This window comes from Lathamus discolor, chromosome 6, assembly GCF_037157495.1.
Source record: "Lathamus discolor isolate bLatDis1 chromosome 6, bLatDis1.hap1, whole genome shotgun sequence".
Taxonomy (NCBI): Eukaryota; Metazoa; Chordata; class Aves; order Psittaciformes; family Psittacidae; genus Lathamus; species Lathamus discolor.
The window spans coordinates 80,854,544-80,872,869 of record NC_088889.1 but is presented as its reverse complement, the minus strand read 5'-3'; the positions used below and the strand labels follow the sequence as shown (position 1 = coordinate 80,872,869).

General features: G+C 50.6%; 1 protein-coding gene across 6 annotated transcripts in view; it reads left to right on the top strand.

The window, feature by feature from the left end:
* The window catches only part of LOC136016609 (zinc finger protein 850-like), a 45,430-nt gene that overhangs the window by 23,766 nt on the left and 3,338 nt on the right, over positions 1 to 18,326 (top strand). Inside the window, exons 1-3 of one of the 6 annotated variants that reach the window (XM_065684092.1) lie at positions 7,109 to 7,455; positions 7,893 to 8,001; positions 10,418 to 12,142. In XM_065684092.1, the coding sequence (XP_065540164.1) occupies positions 7,914 to 8,001; positions 10,418 to 11,655 (1,326 nt within the window). In that variant the 5' untranslated portion in view covers positions 7,109 to 7,455; positions 7,893 to 7,913 and the 3' untranslated portion in view covers positions 11,656 to 12,142. The other 5 variants (XM_065684093.1, XR_010613659.1, XR_010613660.1 and 2 more) reach the window with 5 other exon arrangements.

Below are 18,326 nucleotides of genomic sequence, written 5' to 3'. Positions count from 1 at the left end.
TGATGGTTGGAGGGAAGTCAGGGCCAGTCGCTGGTGACCTGAAGACATCTAGTTGGTGGGCTATAAAGGTATTACACAGCAGGCAACATCATACAATTAAGTTCATTGACTCTTTTCCCCTAAAATCAAATCCCCTTGAGGTATACATCGGACTTCCCCATCTTCCCATATTACCCACCAAGTATATCTGGGTCCCTGAGCAAAAGCAATCCCACGAGTGGGTTTGCCTTTACCTGAAGCAGGAATAACCGAGGCTGTCTTCCCCATCAAATTCTTCATGTGCACCACAGGGACTTTATCCCCCTGTATGATATGTAAAAGTTCTGATTGGGCTGGGCCAGTTCTGTTGGCAGATTCTCTGGTGTCAACCAACCAGGTGGCCTTTGGTAGGTGTGTATCCCAACGCTTGAAAGTTCCCCCACCTATTGCTCTCAGTGTGGTTTTTAACAGCCCATTGTACCGCTCGATTTTCCCAGAGGCTGGTGCATGGTAGGGGATGTGATATACCCACTCAATGCCATGCTCTTCGGCCCAAGTGTCTATAAGGTTATTCCGGAAATGAGTCCCATTGTCTGACTCAGTTCTCTCTGGGGTGCCGTGTCGCCACAAAATCTGTTTCTCAAGGCCCAGGACAGTGTTCCGGGCAGTGGCATGGGGCACGGCGTATGTTTCCAGCCATCCGGTCATTGCTTCCACCATGGTAAGCACATGGCACTTGCCTTGGCGGGTTGGTGGGAGTGTGATATAGTCAATCTGCCAGGCCTCCCCATATTTGTACTTCAGCCATCGTCCTCCATACCAGAGAGGCTTTAACCGTTTGGCTTGTTTAATTGCAGCACATGTTTCACATTCATGAGTAACCTGGGCAATAGTGTCCATTGTTAAGTCCACCCCTTGATCACGGGCCCATCTGTATGTTGCATCTCTGCCCTGATGGCCTGAAGGTCCGGACTGGTCCGAGGGCTACTGCATGAACTATCTTGCATTTAATCTGCTCAAATGCTTGTTGTTGCTCAGGGCCCCATTTAAAATCATTGTTCTTCTGGGTCACATGATAGAGAGGGCTTACAATTGAACTGTAATTTGGGATGTGCATTCTCCAGAACCCCACAGCACCCAAGAAAGCTTGTGTTTCTTTCTTATTAGTTGGTGGAGACATTGCTGTTATTTTGTTGATCACATCTGTGGGGATCTGTCTACGTCCATCTTGCCATTTTATTCCCAAAAATTGAATCTCCTTTGCAGGCCCCTTGACCTTACTTCGTTTTATGGCAGAACCAGCTTTCAGCAGGATTTGGATTATTTTCCTCCCTTTCTCAAAGACTTCTTCCACTGTATCATCCCACACAATAATGCCATCAATGTATTGCAGGTGTTCTGGAGCTTGCCCCTGTTCCAGTGCAGTCTGGATCAGTCCATGGCAAATGGTAGGGCTGTGTTTCCACCCCTGGGGCACTCAGTTCCAAGTGAACTGGACACCCCTCCAAGTAAAAGCAAACTGTGGCCTGCACTCTGCTGCCAAAGGAATTGAGAAAAATGCATTGGCAATATCAGTCGTGGCATACCACTTGGCTGCGTCTGACTCTGATTCATACTGAAGTTCTAGCATGTCCGGTACGGCAGCACTCAATGGCGATGTGACTTCATTCGGGCCACAATAGTCTACTGTTAGTCTCCACTCTCCATTAGACTTTGCACTGGCCATATGGGGCTATTAAAGGGTGAGCGGGTCCTGCTGATCACTCCCTGACCCTCCACTCTACAAATCAGCTGATGGATAGGAATCAGGGATTCTCGCTTGGTGCGATATTGCCGCCGGTGCACTGTTGTGGTCGCGATTGGCACTTGTTGTTCTTTGACTTTCAGCAACCCCACAACAGAAGGATCCTCTGAGAGACCAGGCAAAGTGGACAGCTGCTCAATTTCCTCAGTCTCCAAAGCAGCAATACCAAAAGCCCATCGGTACCCTTTTGGGTCTTTGAAGTACCCTCTCCTGAGGTAGTCTATGCCGAGGATGCATGGAGCCTCTGGACCAGTCACAATGGGGTGTTTTTGCCATTTCCTCCCAGTCAGGCTGATTTCAGCCTCCAGTACAGTCAACTCTTGGGATCCTCCTGTCACTCCAGAAATACAGATGGGTTCCACCCCTTGACAGCTTGATGGCATCAGGGTACACTGTGCACCAGTATCTACTAGAGCCTTATACTTTTGTGGGACTGATGTGCCAGGCCATCTGATCCACACATTCCAGTAAATCCGATTATCCCCTACCTCCACCTGGCTGGAGGCAGGGCCCCTCTAATAGTCATCATAACGTTGAACACTGAAGTCATGTTGAAAGGGATGATGAGTCTTGGCCCTTGCTCCCCTCTTCAATTCGCTCACCCATTCCTGCAAAGGTGAAGTAGGTTTTCCATCCCACTTCGTCATGTCTTCTCCATGATCCCGCAGGTAAAACCATAGGGTGGCCCGTGGCGTATACCTCCTGTATCTTCTCTCTCGAAGAATAGGACGTCTTTTGTTAATAGCTGAGACGTGTGTTGGTACACCTGAGGAGCTGGATAAATCAGATAGATCGTCCCTCAATTGTTTGAGATCCTGGGACAGTTTTTCCACAGCTGAGATGATGGAAGGGGTGAGATTGTCTTCGAACCCGGAGTTTATGAATTATTTCATACACTGTTAGTGGTACTATGTCATTCCAGGTTACTGTTCCCAATGAATGGGCATATGATGACAGTGCATTCCACATCAGTTTTCGCCACATACATTCGACTTCATCTGGGTCTATGGGTATATCCCCGTTATTTGGCTTGATGTGATAGATCATCTCTACAATGGCTGATTCCCTCAGAGACTGGATGCCTTTGTCTAAAGTAGTCCACTTGGCCGAACGACTCATAACATCGTCCTTGTATGGAAACCTTTCTTTCGCAGCTGCCAAGAGCCACCTCCAAAGACTGAGAGACTTTTTCTCTCTTGCAATTGCTTTGTCAATTCCCCCTTCTCTAGCAAGTGATCCCAGCTGCTTGGCTTCCGTACCTTCTAGTTCATGACCATTGGCCCAATTGTCCCAACATCGGAGCAATCAGGTGATGATGTGCTCCCCTGGTTGACGGGTAAAATCTTTTCGCATATTCCGTAGCTCAGTTGAGGTCCAAGGTTGAGAAGTCACCTCTTCTTCTTCTTCGTCATGTGATGATGACTCCTGATCAGATGCTGGACCAGGTGGTGAATACATTGTTTCTTCATCTTGATTCACCCTTCTTGCCTCTTTTTTGCTGTTTCTCTTGCTTACAGGGGCAACCGATATTGGTACGAATTGGTCCTCAGGTTTAGCTGCAGTGATTACCACTGTGGTTTGAGTAGCAACTGTACTTGTCGCTGGGGGTGGTGTAGCTGCTGTGCTTGGAGCTGGGGTAGCCGTGCTGTCTGTTGCAGTCGAAGTTTGAGTAGCTGCCGTACTTGTCGCTGGGGTAGCCGTGCTGTCCGTTGCACCCAAAGTTTGGGTAGCAACTGTACTTGTACTTGTCGCTGGGGGTGGTATAGCTGCTGTGCTTGGAGCTGGAGTAGCGGCGCTGACTGTTGCTTTGCCCTCAGATGCAGGGGCATTTTTTTCCTTTTGAAGGTGCTGGATAGTGTTGAACAAGGCCCTGTAAGCATAGGCCAAGCCCCAGCACGTTGCCATGATTTGTCCACCTCTGGTATGGCCAGACTGACCACACACCTCATTTAAGTGTTTTACTAATTCTTCCGGATTTTGCACTTGTTCGGTGGTGAAATTCCAAAGTACTGGAGGGGACACTGACCTAGATACTTGCCCATACTATCCCACACACCCTGCCACTCATGGCTGTCCAGCCTTGGGAAAATCTCTTGGTCCTCCTGTATTGTTGTTTAACCCCAGACAAGGCCCAAACCTGACTCTGCTTAACTCTTGAAATCAGATGAAATGGTCGTGGGCAAAACACATTCTGTATGCGTGCCAACATGGTGATCCCCATCACAATCAGCAGACAGGTCTCAACAGTATTAAAAGGCCATTCAAGAACTTCAGAACTCTCAAATGATGCTGTAAATGGTCTGAGAGGGGGGCTGGGAGGGTAAAAGAATGTCTCCTTCACAGATTGACCACCCGAGAAGGAGAAAAAAGATGTGTAATTGCTAAGCGCCTTTATTATGTACCTCCCAAACTATGAAGGTGGTGACCACACTGGGAACATAAGCCAGATCAATTTCATGATCGATGATTCTATTGTATTACAAGTCATTATCATAAAGTGAGACAAGAACCTTAGCCCAAGCCCCACACTTGAAAAACACTACCACAGCAAATACCAGCTCTAAGTAATGTACGATATACTGAGACTGTGAGATCAAGAGGAACAACTTTGAGAGCCAATAAATCACCATTGTGAGGAGTGACTATTAATCTAAAACAATGAATACTTATCACAAATACGATTGGACACACTCCAGTCAGATCTGTCATTATCTCAACCCCTCATGCCCCACGTTGGATGCCAAAAAGAACTGTCGTGGTTTAAACCATTCCACACAGCTCGTTCATTAACTCCCCCCCTTTTCTCCCTCTTTCTTTCAATCGCCCCCCAGCCCCCGCTCCTGCAGGGATGGGGAGGAGAATTGAGAGAATGTAACTCCCACAGGTTGAGATAACAGCCCAGTAACTAAGGTATAACACAAATCACTGCTGCTACCACCAATGATAATATTGATAAGGGAAACAACAAGGGAAGAGAATACAATACCACCGCCGAATGAGTTCGACCCCACTGAAAAGAGCCCGTGCCCTTCTGGGTAACTCCCAGTTACCTTCCTGGGCATGACGTACTGTGGTATGGAATACCTCTTTGGCTAGCTTGGGTCAGGTGTCCTGTCTCGACTTCCTCCCGGCCTCCCCTCGTCCCCTGCAGAGCATGAGGCTCAGAAAGTCCTTAGCCAGAATAAACATTACTTAGCAACAATTCAAAACAATCGGTGTTATCAGCTCTGTTCCCAGGCTGGAAGTCAAAACACAGAGCTTGCACCAGCTACAAAGAAGGAGAAAAACTGCTACTGGTGAACCCAGGACAAGGCTATGTCCAGGTGAATTCCTGAACCTACCTGGAATCAGGCAGTGTAAAAATTACTCTGTGAGGCCCCATTTCCAGCACCAAAAACCTCCCCAGGGGAGGAGGAGAAGGTGTGAAGCTCTTCTGATGTGAGTGCCAGGTTACCTTTGTGACGGCTCTTCAAGCTGCTAGGCCTGGGGTTCTGGGCTTTGTCTCCACTGTAGTGATACTTGGGTAGGTGCAGCCACGTTCTGCTGCTGCTTGTTAAAGCAAGGATGCAAGTTCTGCATGTGGGGAAATAGCCTGAAGTTGTAGACTAGCTGAAGAGCAAACCTGAACTCTGTACCACCTGGGTGTTTGCAAATTACTGAGCTTCTCCCAAGGGTGCCAAAGCAAAGCCAGGGCTGTGATTCAGTCCTGCTTCCCTGCCACAGCAGTGTCTGCTTCCTTCAAAAGGCACTGGATTGTTGGGATTAAGTGTCTTCCTACCCTGAGAAGAATGGCTGTGCATCTTGAGTGTGAAACTTGCTGTGGAAATGTGTCTGGGGCAAACTAAGTGCTGGCTAGATGAGATAGGGATGTTTTCTCAGAGGGTTTGAACACTGTTATTGGGAAAGAAATGTTTGGAGTGCTGAGGTGTTTCGTACTAAGCCTTGTCTCCAATCTCCAGCCCCACTATCCTGCCTCTTGTAGCTGTTGGATTCCTCCCAGGAGGCTGCTTGTAGGGCACTGGGAAGGTACATGTTTACCCTGAACATTCAGCCAGGTCTTGATGAGCAGTGCTCATGAATCAAATGAAATGACATTCCAGCCTCTGCAGTGGAAGTGGGCAGCTGCTTGACCGGCCTGCTTGTTGATGATTCGGAGAAAGCTCCAGAAACTTGCCAACAGGTAGTTGCTGGTGGGGCACTGGGAAGGTATTTGTTTACCCTGAACATTCAGGAGGTCTTGATGAGCAGAGCTCATGACGGAAATGAAATGACATTCCAGACTCTGCAGTGCAAGTGGGCACCTGCTCAAGCAGCCTGCTTGGTGAGTAGGACACTGCCTCTTGCAGGGGAGCCAAACCGGGAGAAATGAGGGCCCCAAGCAGTGACCATGTTGGGGGCTTTCAGCTACCAGTTTCTGAGTAAAAGGTATGTGTAATGGTAAGAGATACAATGATTCTTACTTCCCTTCCTCTGAGTTCTCATGTGATAACACTGCTTATAAATTCACTGTGACAGTGAAATGATCAGCAGCACCATGGGTCATCCTTTGCAGCTACCAGCACATTGATTTGTGTGCTTCCTGAAGACATAGCCTTTGTAGGCTTATTCTGAAAAGCTGTGCTGCAGATGTTTACGTATCTTCTCGCATCTTGCATCTGAAAAGAGAGCTGTTTTCTTACAGAGGCACAGTTCCGCGCGTACACGTATTTCAGAACATATTTCCTGTCTTAATGCCATGTCTTGAGTGGGTGTGATCCATCACCATGGTCTCTGCTGTGGCCAAGACCCCTGGAGGGGCTGTTGTAACTTCAGCATACAGGAATGCAGTAAAGCAGAGTTGTGACTTATGTGCCTTCCCCTTCTACCAGATTACACTTGGAGTGCCAGCTTTTAGGTATCAAAGGGGTAAATCCAAGAACAATTCTTCCTGTGCTTCTGCAAAGGGACTGGAGCTGCCCTGGAAGTGCCTTTCAAATGTGCCTGTATGGTTTTAGTATCATTCCCTCATAAAATTCCTTTCAGAGGCATTGCATATATGCTGCTCGTTGTGTCAGGGAACATGAAGCACATGGGAGAGGTGATGCAGCCTTGAGCAAAACCACGTTTGAGCTGCCGTCTGCCTGAACAGGGGTTCAGAGGTACCAGCAGTGTTTCTCTGCTCAGGTTCCCTGCCTCTCCAGCTGCCCTGATGCAGTCTTGTAAGCTTAGATGGCTCAGGAATCCTCTCTCCCTATGAATTTAAGTGATCGCTGAGGGTTTAAGTTGATGCCTAAGTTCAGCCTGCCTTCACTCCTGGGACCTGGGAGGCCTGAGCAGCCTTGGCAGTGCCCCGTCGGGGTCCCCATCTCTTGGAAGGGCAGGCAGTCCACCTGCAAAGCTCCAGAGCTCTGCTTTGTGTCCTCTGGACGCTTTCTCCTTAGGAAGCGCTGCCTGCTGCCGTGTCTTGTTCATCGAGCTCCTGCCATGAGGGGTCTACACTGCCCCCGAGCTGGGCATTTGCTGTTGCTCTGGCACGGATGAGCCTTCCCAGCAGGCAGAGCTGAAGCCTTCCACAGGTACCCCGAGAGAGACCCTTCGCCTGCGGGGACAGCCTGCGGCAGCACCGTCACCTCATCCCGCACCGGACACCCCGCCCGGGAGAGCAGACCGAGCTTCAGGGGCTCCGGCAGCAGGTGACCCACCCGCGGGGGGAGCTGCCCTCGGTACCGACAGGCCCGCGGAGCCCCGCCGTAGGACGGCACCGTCGCCACCGGCAGCCCAGCGCCGCCACCTCCCTCCGCTCTGGGAGGCGAAGGCACCGCCCGCCGTTGGTCGCTGCCGTCACGGGGCAGCGCCCCCTGCTGCGCCGGTCCAGCCGCTGAGGGCGGGCCTGGCCGGGCCGCAGGGAGCGGGGCCTGACCCGGTAGGGCTTGGCCCGGAAGCCCGCCCCCCGCGGCCGCGTGAGGCTCCGTGGCACGGGGTGCTGCGGGGCGCGGTGCTCTCCGCTGCACGCCCCCTGGAGCCGGGGTCCCTGCTCGGCGCGGAGCCGCCAGCTCCCGAGCCGCGCCGCTCGTAGCGGTCGGTGAAAGCCCAGCTCGCCTGACCCTCTTCGTTTCTTCCCCCGGAGCAGGCCCCCGGAGCGGAGCCGGAGATGCTCATCCACATGGATCAGAAGGAGGAGCTGCCGTTGTCCCGGTCCCGCTCCTGCGAAGGGAAGAGTGCTCTGAGCGGCACCGCAGGTAAGGGCCATCAGCGTGAACCCGTCAGGAGAAACAGTGCTCCAGGAGCACCAGCGCCCACAGAAGGTACAAGGGTGGCGGTGCTGGGTTGGAGCAGGCCCCGTCCAGCTTCACCTGCTGCCTGTGACAGCGGTATTCATAGCGCCACAGGCCACCAGGCCGGGAGGGATCTCGAGGATCATCCCGTACAACTTTTCCAGGGGAAGCGTGACCTGGACTGGGTGTCCCAGTGCCCTGTCCAGCTGAGTCTTTAAAGCGTCCAACACCGGGGAGTGCACCACTTCCCTGGGGAGATTATTCCAATGGCTGGTTGCTCTCATGGGGAAAAGTTTTCCTCTTGTGTCCTACCAGAGTCTCCCCGGGAGTAACTCGTACCCCTGGTCTTTTCCATGTGACTCCTTGGAAAAGGGAGCCTCCGTCTTCTTCATAGCCACCCTTAAATACTGGACTGTGGTGATCAGGTCTCCCCTGAGCCTTCTGTTCTCTAGGCAGATCAAGCCCAGCCCTCTCAGCCTTTCCTCATAGAGCAGGCTGCCCAGCCTTTGATCAAGACCCAGAGAAGGGCGGACAAGCAGTGGTGTGTCCCTGTATCCTTTCACAGGCCTCAGCAGTCTGTGGCTTCAGAAGCTCCTGAACTAGGCACATAATGTCTCAAGGTCTATCTTCCTGCCTTCTCGAGCTGCGCACTTTGTAGCACCCGTGGCAGCTTGCGGCAAGGAGTTGCCCAGCTTATTTAGGTGATTTATGAATCGCTGCCTCCTTTAGTTTGCTTTGAAAGTGCCTTTTACTGCTGGCAGGAGTTCTTAATTTAGAACGGATGGTGCAGCATAGATGCCAAACCACCCCACAGGCCACTTGTGTTTTTATAGTCCTCTGTGATACCCCCTGTAAGCTGTACCTTTTCCCAGCAGAATGGGCAGTTGACTCATCTGCTGTACAGAAGCTGTTCTGTGCCTCTGATGGTTCCTGTCATGCCTCTGTCTTCCTCAGCTCTGTCAGAGTGTCTCTGGCATGGGGGATCCGTCCTCCCCCTTGCACACAGTCAGAATGTGGGGTTTGAGCAGCAAGGCAGAATTACATTCTCTTCTCTTCCCTATCGTTTTCCCCCCAGCACTCACTGATGCTTGACTGGCTGTGTTGTGTGTCTCGGAGCTGCAGTTTTCATCCAGCTGCTCAGACTCCAAGGTGCTTTTCCTGAATTATATCAAGAACATCCTAGGCCCATCCTGGTGTGAGTGCAAGCTGTAGAGGCTGTTCTCCTCGGAAGGGCTTTGTTTACGTGCAGTGAACGTCCCCTGTCACCTGGTTGGTCAGTATCTTAAGGCTCTGCCACACTTTGTAGTCGGGCTTTGTGTCTTTAACCCTGAGGAGCACAAAATCATCAGCAAATGTTTCCACCTCCCTTTTCCCTTCCTTACCGCCCTGAGAGGTTCATTCATCCCACAGCAGCTTAGCTTCTTTACCAGTTCTGGTGAAGGATGAATGTCTTTCGGGAATGCCTCTGGACCCCACATGTCCCTTTTGATAAAGCTGGGGACATCTCTGAAGAACTCCGAGTGGTTTGTGAAGTGAGACATCCCTTTCCAAAGGCTGTGCCAGGTCTTCCCCAGTCTGTCCTCTCGCTATCAGTCCCTTAGTTCTTAGATTTCTGTTTCTTTGCTTGGAATGTTGGGGCCCAGATCTCCCCTCCAGCCCTTTCTGTGGCATCACATCAGCCACCTCCAGTCCCAGCAGTGAGGTACCACAGTCAGAAGTCCAGCAGCTTACTCTGCTTACCTGGAGCTTGCCTTGTAGATATAGCACTGGTCCTCTTGGGCGTAATAGAGGTCTTGCCATCAACCCAAATTGGCATGGGCTGAGGAAGAACCACATTCTTCATGTCTCTCTTGCTTATTCATTTTTGCCAGTTCAGCCTTATGCCTCTAGTATTAAATCCTCATCATTGTGAACTTGCTCTCCTTCCACTTGAAATACTTGCAGTGAGTTCCTGTCTTGGTTTTGATCAAAGCCTTTACAGGCAGCGTGTTGTAGATGCTAGTGAAGGTACCTAAAAGTTCAGAAGTAACACAAAAGATTGTAGAATTGCTAGAGCCGTGACAATAATTGTGAAAAGAAGCTTGACGCTCCTGATGTTCCCCAAAAAGTATAGAACACTATAGAAAACTTAATTGTCACATAGTTCTGAAGGCTTTTTCAAGGTCCATGTAAAGAACCAAATGTGTTTAAGTTTCAAATTTAGCATCTCTTTGGGCACAACAGCAACAGAACAACTTTTCTAGCTCCACTGTCTACTAGTAAGTCTGACAAACGGGTCAAGAGCTTCATGCTGGCCTGCCAGAAACATCCCCTTGCGATTTGCCCTGTCCAGAGCTTCCAGTCCTGCCTGTGACTTGTCTGGATTCTCATTTTATTGCAGCTGAAGATGGGATTGTGAGCACGAATGAAGACAATGCCCATCAAGGCATCCCCAGGCCGGTGGAGCCCAAGGGTTTATGCTCAGGACTGTCTGAGGAGAACAGTTCCCAGGGTCCTGCACAGGACCCTGTTCTCCCACGCAGGTCAGAAAGGATTCAGAGATCCAAGAGCTTCCAGGTGAGCTCCAAGCTCATCCAGCATCAGAGAATCTACACCCGAGAAAAACCCTTCATCTGCAACAAATGTGGGGAGAGTTTCCATCACCAGTCACATCTAATCCAGCACCAGCGGGTACACACAGGGGAGCAGCCCTATGAATGCTCCGAGTATGAGAAGAGCTTCAGCATGAGTTCGAAGCTGATCCAGCACCACGTAACCCACACCAGGGAGAAGCCCTACAGCTGTGCTGAGTGCGGAAAGAGCTTCTCCAAGAACTCGCAGCTTGTCCTGCACCAGCGGGTGCACACTGGGGAGAAACCCTACGAGTGCCCCGAGTGCAGGAAGAGCTTCTGCTTGAGCTCGCAGCTGATCCAACACCAGGTAACGCACACTGGGGAGAAGCCTTACAAGTGTTCTGAGTGCGGGAAGAGCTTCTCCAGGATATCACAGCTCCTCCTGCACCAGCGGGTGCACACCGGGGAGAAACCCTACGAGTGCAGGACCTGTGGGAAGAGCTTCAGTGTGAGCTCAGCACTGACGCAACACCAGCGGGTGCACACTGGGGAGAAACCCTACGAGTGCAGGACCTGTGGGAAGAGCTTCAGTGTGAGCTCAAATCTGGTCCGGCACCAGGTAACCCACACCAGGGAGAAGCCCTACAAGTGTGCCGAGTGCGGGAAGAGCTTCTCCGAGAACTTTCAGCTCCTCCAGCACCAGCGGGTGCACACCGGGGAGAAAGCCTACGAGTGTACGGAGTGTGGGAAGAGCTTCAGTGTGAGGTCAGCCCTGACACGACACCAGCGAGTCCACACTGGGGAACGCCCATTTAACTGCACCGAGTGCGGGAAGAGATTCCTGTGGAGGTCAACCCTGCTACAGCACCAACGTGTCCACACCGGGGAGAGGCCCTACGTCTGCACCTACTGTGGGGACAGCTTTCGGCAGAGTCCCCACCTCATTGACCACCGGCGCATCCACACCGGGGAACGTCCCTATGCCTGTGCTGAGTGCGGGAAGGGCTTCAGAGTGAGCTCGTCGCTCTTCCGGCACCAGCAGACCCACAGGGGTGGGGAGCCCTAGGTGGGGTGAGTGTGGGGAGCAGTGAGGTCTGACACCTGTGAGCAAAGCCCGGTGTCTCCCCTCCCACTGACCACCCTGCTTGTGGAGGGTGAAAGCAGTTTCTTCCTAGGAGAATGAGCCCTCAGAGACGAAGAAGGGGAGAGCCGGTGGAGGGAGCTGATGGGGGGTTTGGGGCAGGTGCCAGGAGGAAGGTGCCAGACTCTCTTCAGTGGTGGCCAGCCCCAGGCTGAGGAGCAGTGGTCATGAACCGAAGCACAAGAGGTTTGCCCTCGACATGAGGAAGAACTTGTTCCGTTGCAGTGGCAGAGCACTGAGCAGGCTGCGCAGGGGGATGTGGAGGCTCCCTCTCTGGGCACATCCAAGCCCCGCCTGGACACGTTCCGGTGTCCTTGCCCCGGCAGGGCTGGGACCGGGTGACCCCCGGGGTCGGCTCCCATGGCTGCTGCCGCTCGCAGTGGCCCCGCGCAATAAACGTTCGTTGAGCGTCGCCGCGTTGCCGTCCCCGATTGCGCCTGCGCGGGGGCTCGCGCCCGCCGCCCGCGGAGTGGGTCGTCACGCGGCACTCGGAGGTCGCCGTTGGCCGAGGCGAGGCGAAACAAGGCGTGGGCGGGGACTTAGGGCCGCTGTCTGGGCCGCGTCCACCAATCGGCGGCGCGGTCGCGTTCGGCGGGCGGATCCTGATTGGCTGCGCAGTCCCCACAGTGCGGGATAAATTCTGTGCGGCCGGGGCGGGCGTTTGTTTCCCGCCGCGGGGCAAAGGGCGGGCACGGGCTGCGCAGAGGCAGAGGGTGAGTGCGCGCGCTGCGTATCCATGCCAACGCGACGGGGCCGGCCCCGGGGCTCCCCCACCTCCCGCGGGGCTCTGCTCCGCCGGGACCGCGCAGCCTTCCCGTTTCCGGGGACCTGTCATCCCGGTACGGGCGGCGCTCGGCCGGGAAGTCCGCGTAGGGCGTATGAGGGCGGTGTCCGTGTGCCTTTCCCCTTGAGGCCAGGGCGGCTGGTCCCGGGAGCAGTGCCTGGCTGAGCTGGATGTAATGTCAAGCCACCTCCAGGCCTCTTGCTGTCCGCAGGGTGGTGCTGAAGTGCTCTGTGTATCTCTGCTCTCACGTGCTCCTCTGTGCCGGTGGCTGCGGTCCTGGCAGCATGCAGAGGCAGCACACCCTACCTGCGGGACTCTGCTTGTCTGGAAGTACAAGATAAATTGGAACCAGTTTCTCTAATTTTGGAATCTGCATTTCTTGAGGAGTGCCTGACTTGAAGCCAGCTGCGCAGGAAGCCAGCATGCCATCAGGACTTGTGCGGCTGTGCTGGCAGGAGGCTGGCTGTGCAGTGAGGCAAGCAGGCTGTTCCCTTGGCGCTGCGACCAGCTCCTGGCTCAGCCTGGGCAGGTTCTGCTTCTTTGCTTCAGTTTTATTCAGAGAAAACTCCAGGAACAGACTTGCCAACAAAGTTTTCAAGCTGACAAGCAGGTATGCTTTATTGCAGCACTGGGAGACACAGGGGAAAGCTCCTACTAACATGTGTCCCCATATTGCTGCACAAGCCATCCTTATATAGTCCCTGGCCATACATACGTATTCATGAGGCTATGTATGGATTACATTATTTTCCAGAAAGCTCCCCGCATGCCTACAGAATTGTGGTGGTGGTCTCTGAGGGTCGTTTCCTTCTTCCAACAATCTTCATCACTTCTGGCAGCCTCTGAAGCGTGCTCTATAGATGCTTATACCAGCTTAATTGGTTCGTTAGCACCACAGACATAATAAAACTTCTGTCCTCCTACTTATCAGTTAGTTTAACTGTACCCATCCTGGACACCTGCCATTCCCAGATACTCCTTATCCTTGCATCCTGTTCTTCTGGAATGTGTTTCTTACTTTCCTTTTGTACTAAGGTCATGGGGCCTAAAACTGTGGCAACAGCAAGGGTTTATCTTGTACGAGAAATCTCAGCATGTTCTCTAGCTGTACTCTGGTGGTTTTTTTTTCTATGTATCATGCACCTCAGTAGTTTTCCATTGTTACTGTTACAAAGCCATCAAACTTAACATTACTTAAAACTGATTATAAAGGTTTATATATTCCATTTTGTAATTTTGTGGCCCCCCTTGTCTCAAATCCCCCCTTTTCCTGTCCTTTTGCAAATTCTTTTGCAACTTTTTATATGTTACTGTTACCGTCTAAAGTCTTTTTGAAATAATTTACCGCTTCTACTTGGTGCTTGATTTCATTCCTTTTCCAATCTTCAGAATTTATCATAGATCATTTACAATACCGGAAGGAACATTGTATCATACCACAAGTAATCAATATTAAAACAATTAACATCAATATTCCTGCAACCAGTTGCCTCAACCAGGAGAGATTAGGTAACCATGAAGTTAACTTTTTCCGTATTTCTTCAAAACCCCAGGAGGTGTCATCCATGGCTATTTCATGAAACAGTTTCTTTCCAAATTTTCTCCTGATCTGTTTCAATTCTGCCACTTTGGTCTATATAGAAATAACAACGTTCATTGATTATGGAACAAACCCCTCCTTGTAATGCCAGTAGCATGTCTAGAGCCATTCAGTGTTACAAACACCACCTTAGATAGGCTGGTTATCTCTTGTTGTTCTGCCTGGATTATATCAGTGTTTTTACTTTCCATTTCCTCTGTGCTTCCTGTGATACTTCCAATTGCCTTCCCTAATTCACTTACTCCCAAAGATGGAATTAGCCCTCTTACAAAACTATGAAATGCGGTGTGCCGTTCAATAATAGGGTTAAACCCTTGCCTAATCCGTTTAGCAGAACTTCTAATTCAGGTCCCAGAAGGATACGTGTCAATAATAGTTAGATTGGGTATCACAGCACCTAAGGTGCATGCCCCCTTCCAGTTGTGGGGGTAGAGTCTTCAAAGAGTTTTCTCCACATATCCAATACCATCCTTTCCCTTTAGGAGTGGGCCACCACTGAACTACGATACCATCTATATTAATAGTGTGATTGCCATTTGAATGGTGACCTACATTTGTGGCATTTAAACAAGCATGACCTCCTACCCTGGTTCCTGGTGTAATACGTCTTTGTGCACAGGTACAATGTTTATTACTTGGATTAGGATTAACTATTCCAATTTTTAACCTTTCCCTCGGATATAGGTTGCTAGTGTTCACTTACAAATTTGTAGATGAGATAGTGTTAGGAATTGGAACTCCAGTTAATTGAAGGTCCGGATTTTCTCCTGATTTAGACAACTGTTCAGACACCCAACAGTCACTACGATTAAAAACCTTAGTAACATTCTGCACTAATTTCAGGTATAACTTCCGGTCCCAAGCTTGTGCGCCAGTTATCACGAGTCCTAACTATGACCGACGCAATTTCATACGTAAGGGTCTTGAAGGTTCGATCCGCCATGTCTTCTCTGGCTCTGGTGCCTTCTTTATTCTTGCATAATGTGTCCATGCAGGTTGTTCCTGTATCTTCACTGCTGTAAAGGCGGTCAATATTATCTGGTACGGTCCGCTCCACTTCTCCTGTAGAGGATCTCCTGAAAAATTCTTAATGTAAACCCAGTCTCCAGATCTGAAAGGGTGAATCGGATAATCCAAACCTCTTGCTCGTGTCCCTACAATTCCCTTTATTATCTCCTCCAATAGTTTTCCCAGATTGATCAGAAACTGTCGGAGATAGCCTTCCCAAGATCCTGAAGACTTTCTCCTTTAAACTGGGACTGATATGATCTTCCATACAAAATCTCAAATGGCCTAACCTCTTCTTTCGATCGAGGTTTATTTCGAGTTCTTAATAGAGCCAGTGGTAACGCTTGGTACCAATATAAATTCATTTCCTGACATATTTTACTAGTCTGTTGTTTGATCAGATGGTTCATCTTTTTTACTTGCCCACTGGCCTGAGGCCTGTATAGGTAGTTGCCCATCAATTTCTAATTTTTTGCTAATTTCTCGTAACAATTTTGCACTAAAGTGTGAACCCTGGTCAGAACAAATTGCCGCTGGTACTCCAAAACGAGGCGTTATTTCATTTAATACTGTTTTAATCACTTGTCTTGCATTATTTGAAGCATGCTCTGTAGATGCTTATACCAGCTTAATTGGTTCGTTAGCACCACAGACATAATAAAACTTCTGTCCTCCTACTTATCAGTTAGTTTAACTGTACCCATCCTGGACACCTGCCATTCCCAGATACTCCTTATCCTTGCATCCTGTTCTTCTAGACTGTTTTCATTACATTCCTTTTGTATTAGGGTCATGGGGCCTAGAACTGTGTCAACTACAACGGTTTATCTCGCACGAAAATTTTCAGTATGTTCTCTAGCTGCACTCTATTTTTCTTTTTTCTGTGTATCATGCACCTCGGTAATTTTCCATTCTTACTCTTACAAAGCCATCAAACCTAACATTACTTAAAACTGATTATAAAGGTTTATATATTCTATTTTGTAATTTTGTGCCCTCCCATGTCTCAAGTTTCCCTTCCCCACGGTGGATGTTTGGAGCTGTGTCAAGTTTGCTGACCTGCTGTGGTGCTTGCTGTCCAGTGAGTGATCAAAATGAAAATAGCCCCGTTGAACCTGGCTTCCTCTACCCTCTGGATGGGGAGGCTGTGCTGTGTCCTATCCTGTGGTGCAGGGCCCTGGGGATGTGCAGCTGCTTCCCCTGTGACTTCTGTTCCTGCAGTGGGCTGGCTGGCATCACAAAGTATTGTGGTCAGCCCTCCTCTTGGGGAAGGCTCTGTCCCAGTGAGCCCAAGGACTGTGATCAGAGGGGAAGCCCTCACCCTGGTGATGTGTCCTCCAAACTGGGTGCTCAGACCCAGCTCCAGGCGCTCCTGTCCGAGTCCTGTGCTGGAGTGTGGAGGGCAGTGGAAGTGTCTGTAGAACAGGGCTTCAGAAACTCAGGGTGAGGAGCCAGAGGGCAGTTGATTTTTATCTTGGGTGCTCCATTTGAGCTGGGAGCTAGCAGCTGATGTGCTGGTGCTGGCCCTGTGCTGAGCTTGGTGAACTTGCAGCCGCCTGCCTGCTCTTCTAGCCCTGAGGGGGCTGACCTCAAATGGGAGAGCGTGAGGGATGGCTCTCTTACAGTGAGTGCTTTCCAGGAGCCAGGAAGCAGCTTAGTTCCTTGTTGATCTGGCAAGGCTGCCTGTGAGGTGATGGTGCTGCTCTGCACAAAGCTGATTACAGGTCCATTTTGTAAATGAGGTGGGTGGATTTCTGCTGAGGAAGAAACTCAGCTGTAAGCCAGGTGTCTCACTCCTGCTTCTGGGTAGGTCTTTGGGTGTCCTGCTCCACCCATGGAGATTTTTTTGTTTGTTTCCTTTCACAGAAGAGGAGGGAGAACTCAGTTACTTCTGGGGTTTGAAGCAGACCCTGCTAGGCAGGAGAGGAGAGCGTGAGTGGTAGCAGGAGCCACCTGCAGCAGCCGTTTTCACTCTTCACATGCAGTACAGCCCAGAAAAGGCAGAGCAGTGAAATCTGTCCCTGCTTTGGAAGTTCCTCTGCATATACTCCACTGCAGGGAAGGTGTTTGTCTCCCTGTGAGTTGCCTGACTCCTGCCCTAATTCACCACTGCTTTCCTCTAGGGAAAGCTCCGTATCACTGTGAAAATTAAGTAGCTTGTTCTTCCTCGCGACTGAAGCAGAGGCGTTTCCCTTTGCTTCTACCCTGCTCAGAGTCTGGCATTGGATGAAATGTTTGGTAGCAGCAGTGGAAAGCTGCTTGCTCACAATTTCAGTGCAGATAGCTAATGTGGAGGCCAGGAGCCATCCTGAATAGGGAAACCAAACACAGCGTGCTGTGTTGTAGGTCTCCTCTGAGGCTAACATTTGGTGAGCTGGCTGGTGTTAGTGTTGAGGTTCACTGGGGTAATTGAACTGAACAAGCAAGATTGCTTCCTTGAAAGTGCCTGCTGTGCCGTGGGAATGGCCAGTGGCTGCTCCTCAGCACCCTGCCTGGTGGAGCAGCTCAGAGGCTGCTTGCTGTATGGCTTAGCATTTCAGACCCATCCCTTCATGAAGGCAGCTTCCCTCTAAAATGCCTCTCTCATTTTGCCTTTCAGGTTGTCTAATCTCCAGCACTAACCAGCAATACCGCCCGCAATGGGGAGCGCAGAGAGGGGAGAAGGGGAAATGTTTGCTATGAGGAAACAGAAGATGATGATGTCAGGTGAGTCCTGTCTCATAATGTGGCACAAACAGTATTGGGTAAGGCAGGAGACCTTCCAGGTTAAGGAGTGATCTCTCTCCTCATCTGAAAAGAGGTGGGGGACTCCAATAGCTGATTAATCAGATCTATATGTGCAGTAAATCTGTTTAATCAAAGTGCACCAGCAGGGATGGGAAGGAGCAATCTTGCTAAAGCTGGCAGCAAGAAGTTGGGTTTTTTATTAGTCTCTACTATCACTTGCCTTCAGAATTGCTTTGACCATTTGGCAGTTGTGTTTGTGCCTTGCTGGCCAAGGTGAGCCAGTCTTCCATGGTTTGCTGGGCAGACTCATGTGATGGCAGCTTCTTGGTTTGAAAGATGACCCTAGAGGTGAACTATGCTCCAGTGAGCTGCCTCTCTTGCCATTGCAGAATGCCCCCCAGTTTAGGCAAGACTATTGTCTTGGAGGTTAGTTTAAACAACAAATTCACACACATGCTCTGAAAGTAGAGGCTTCAG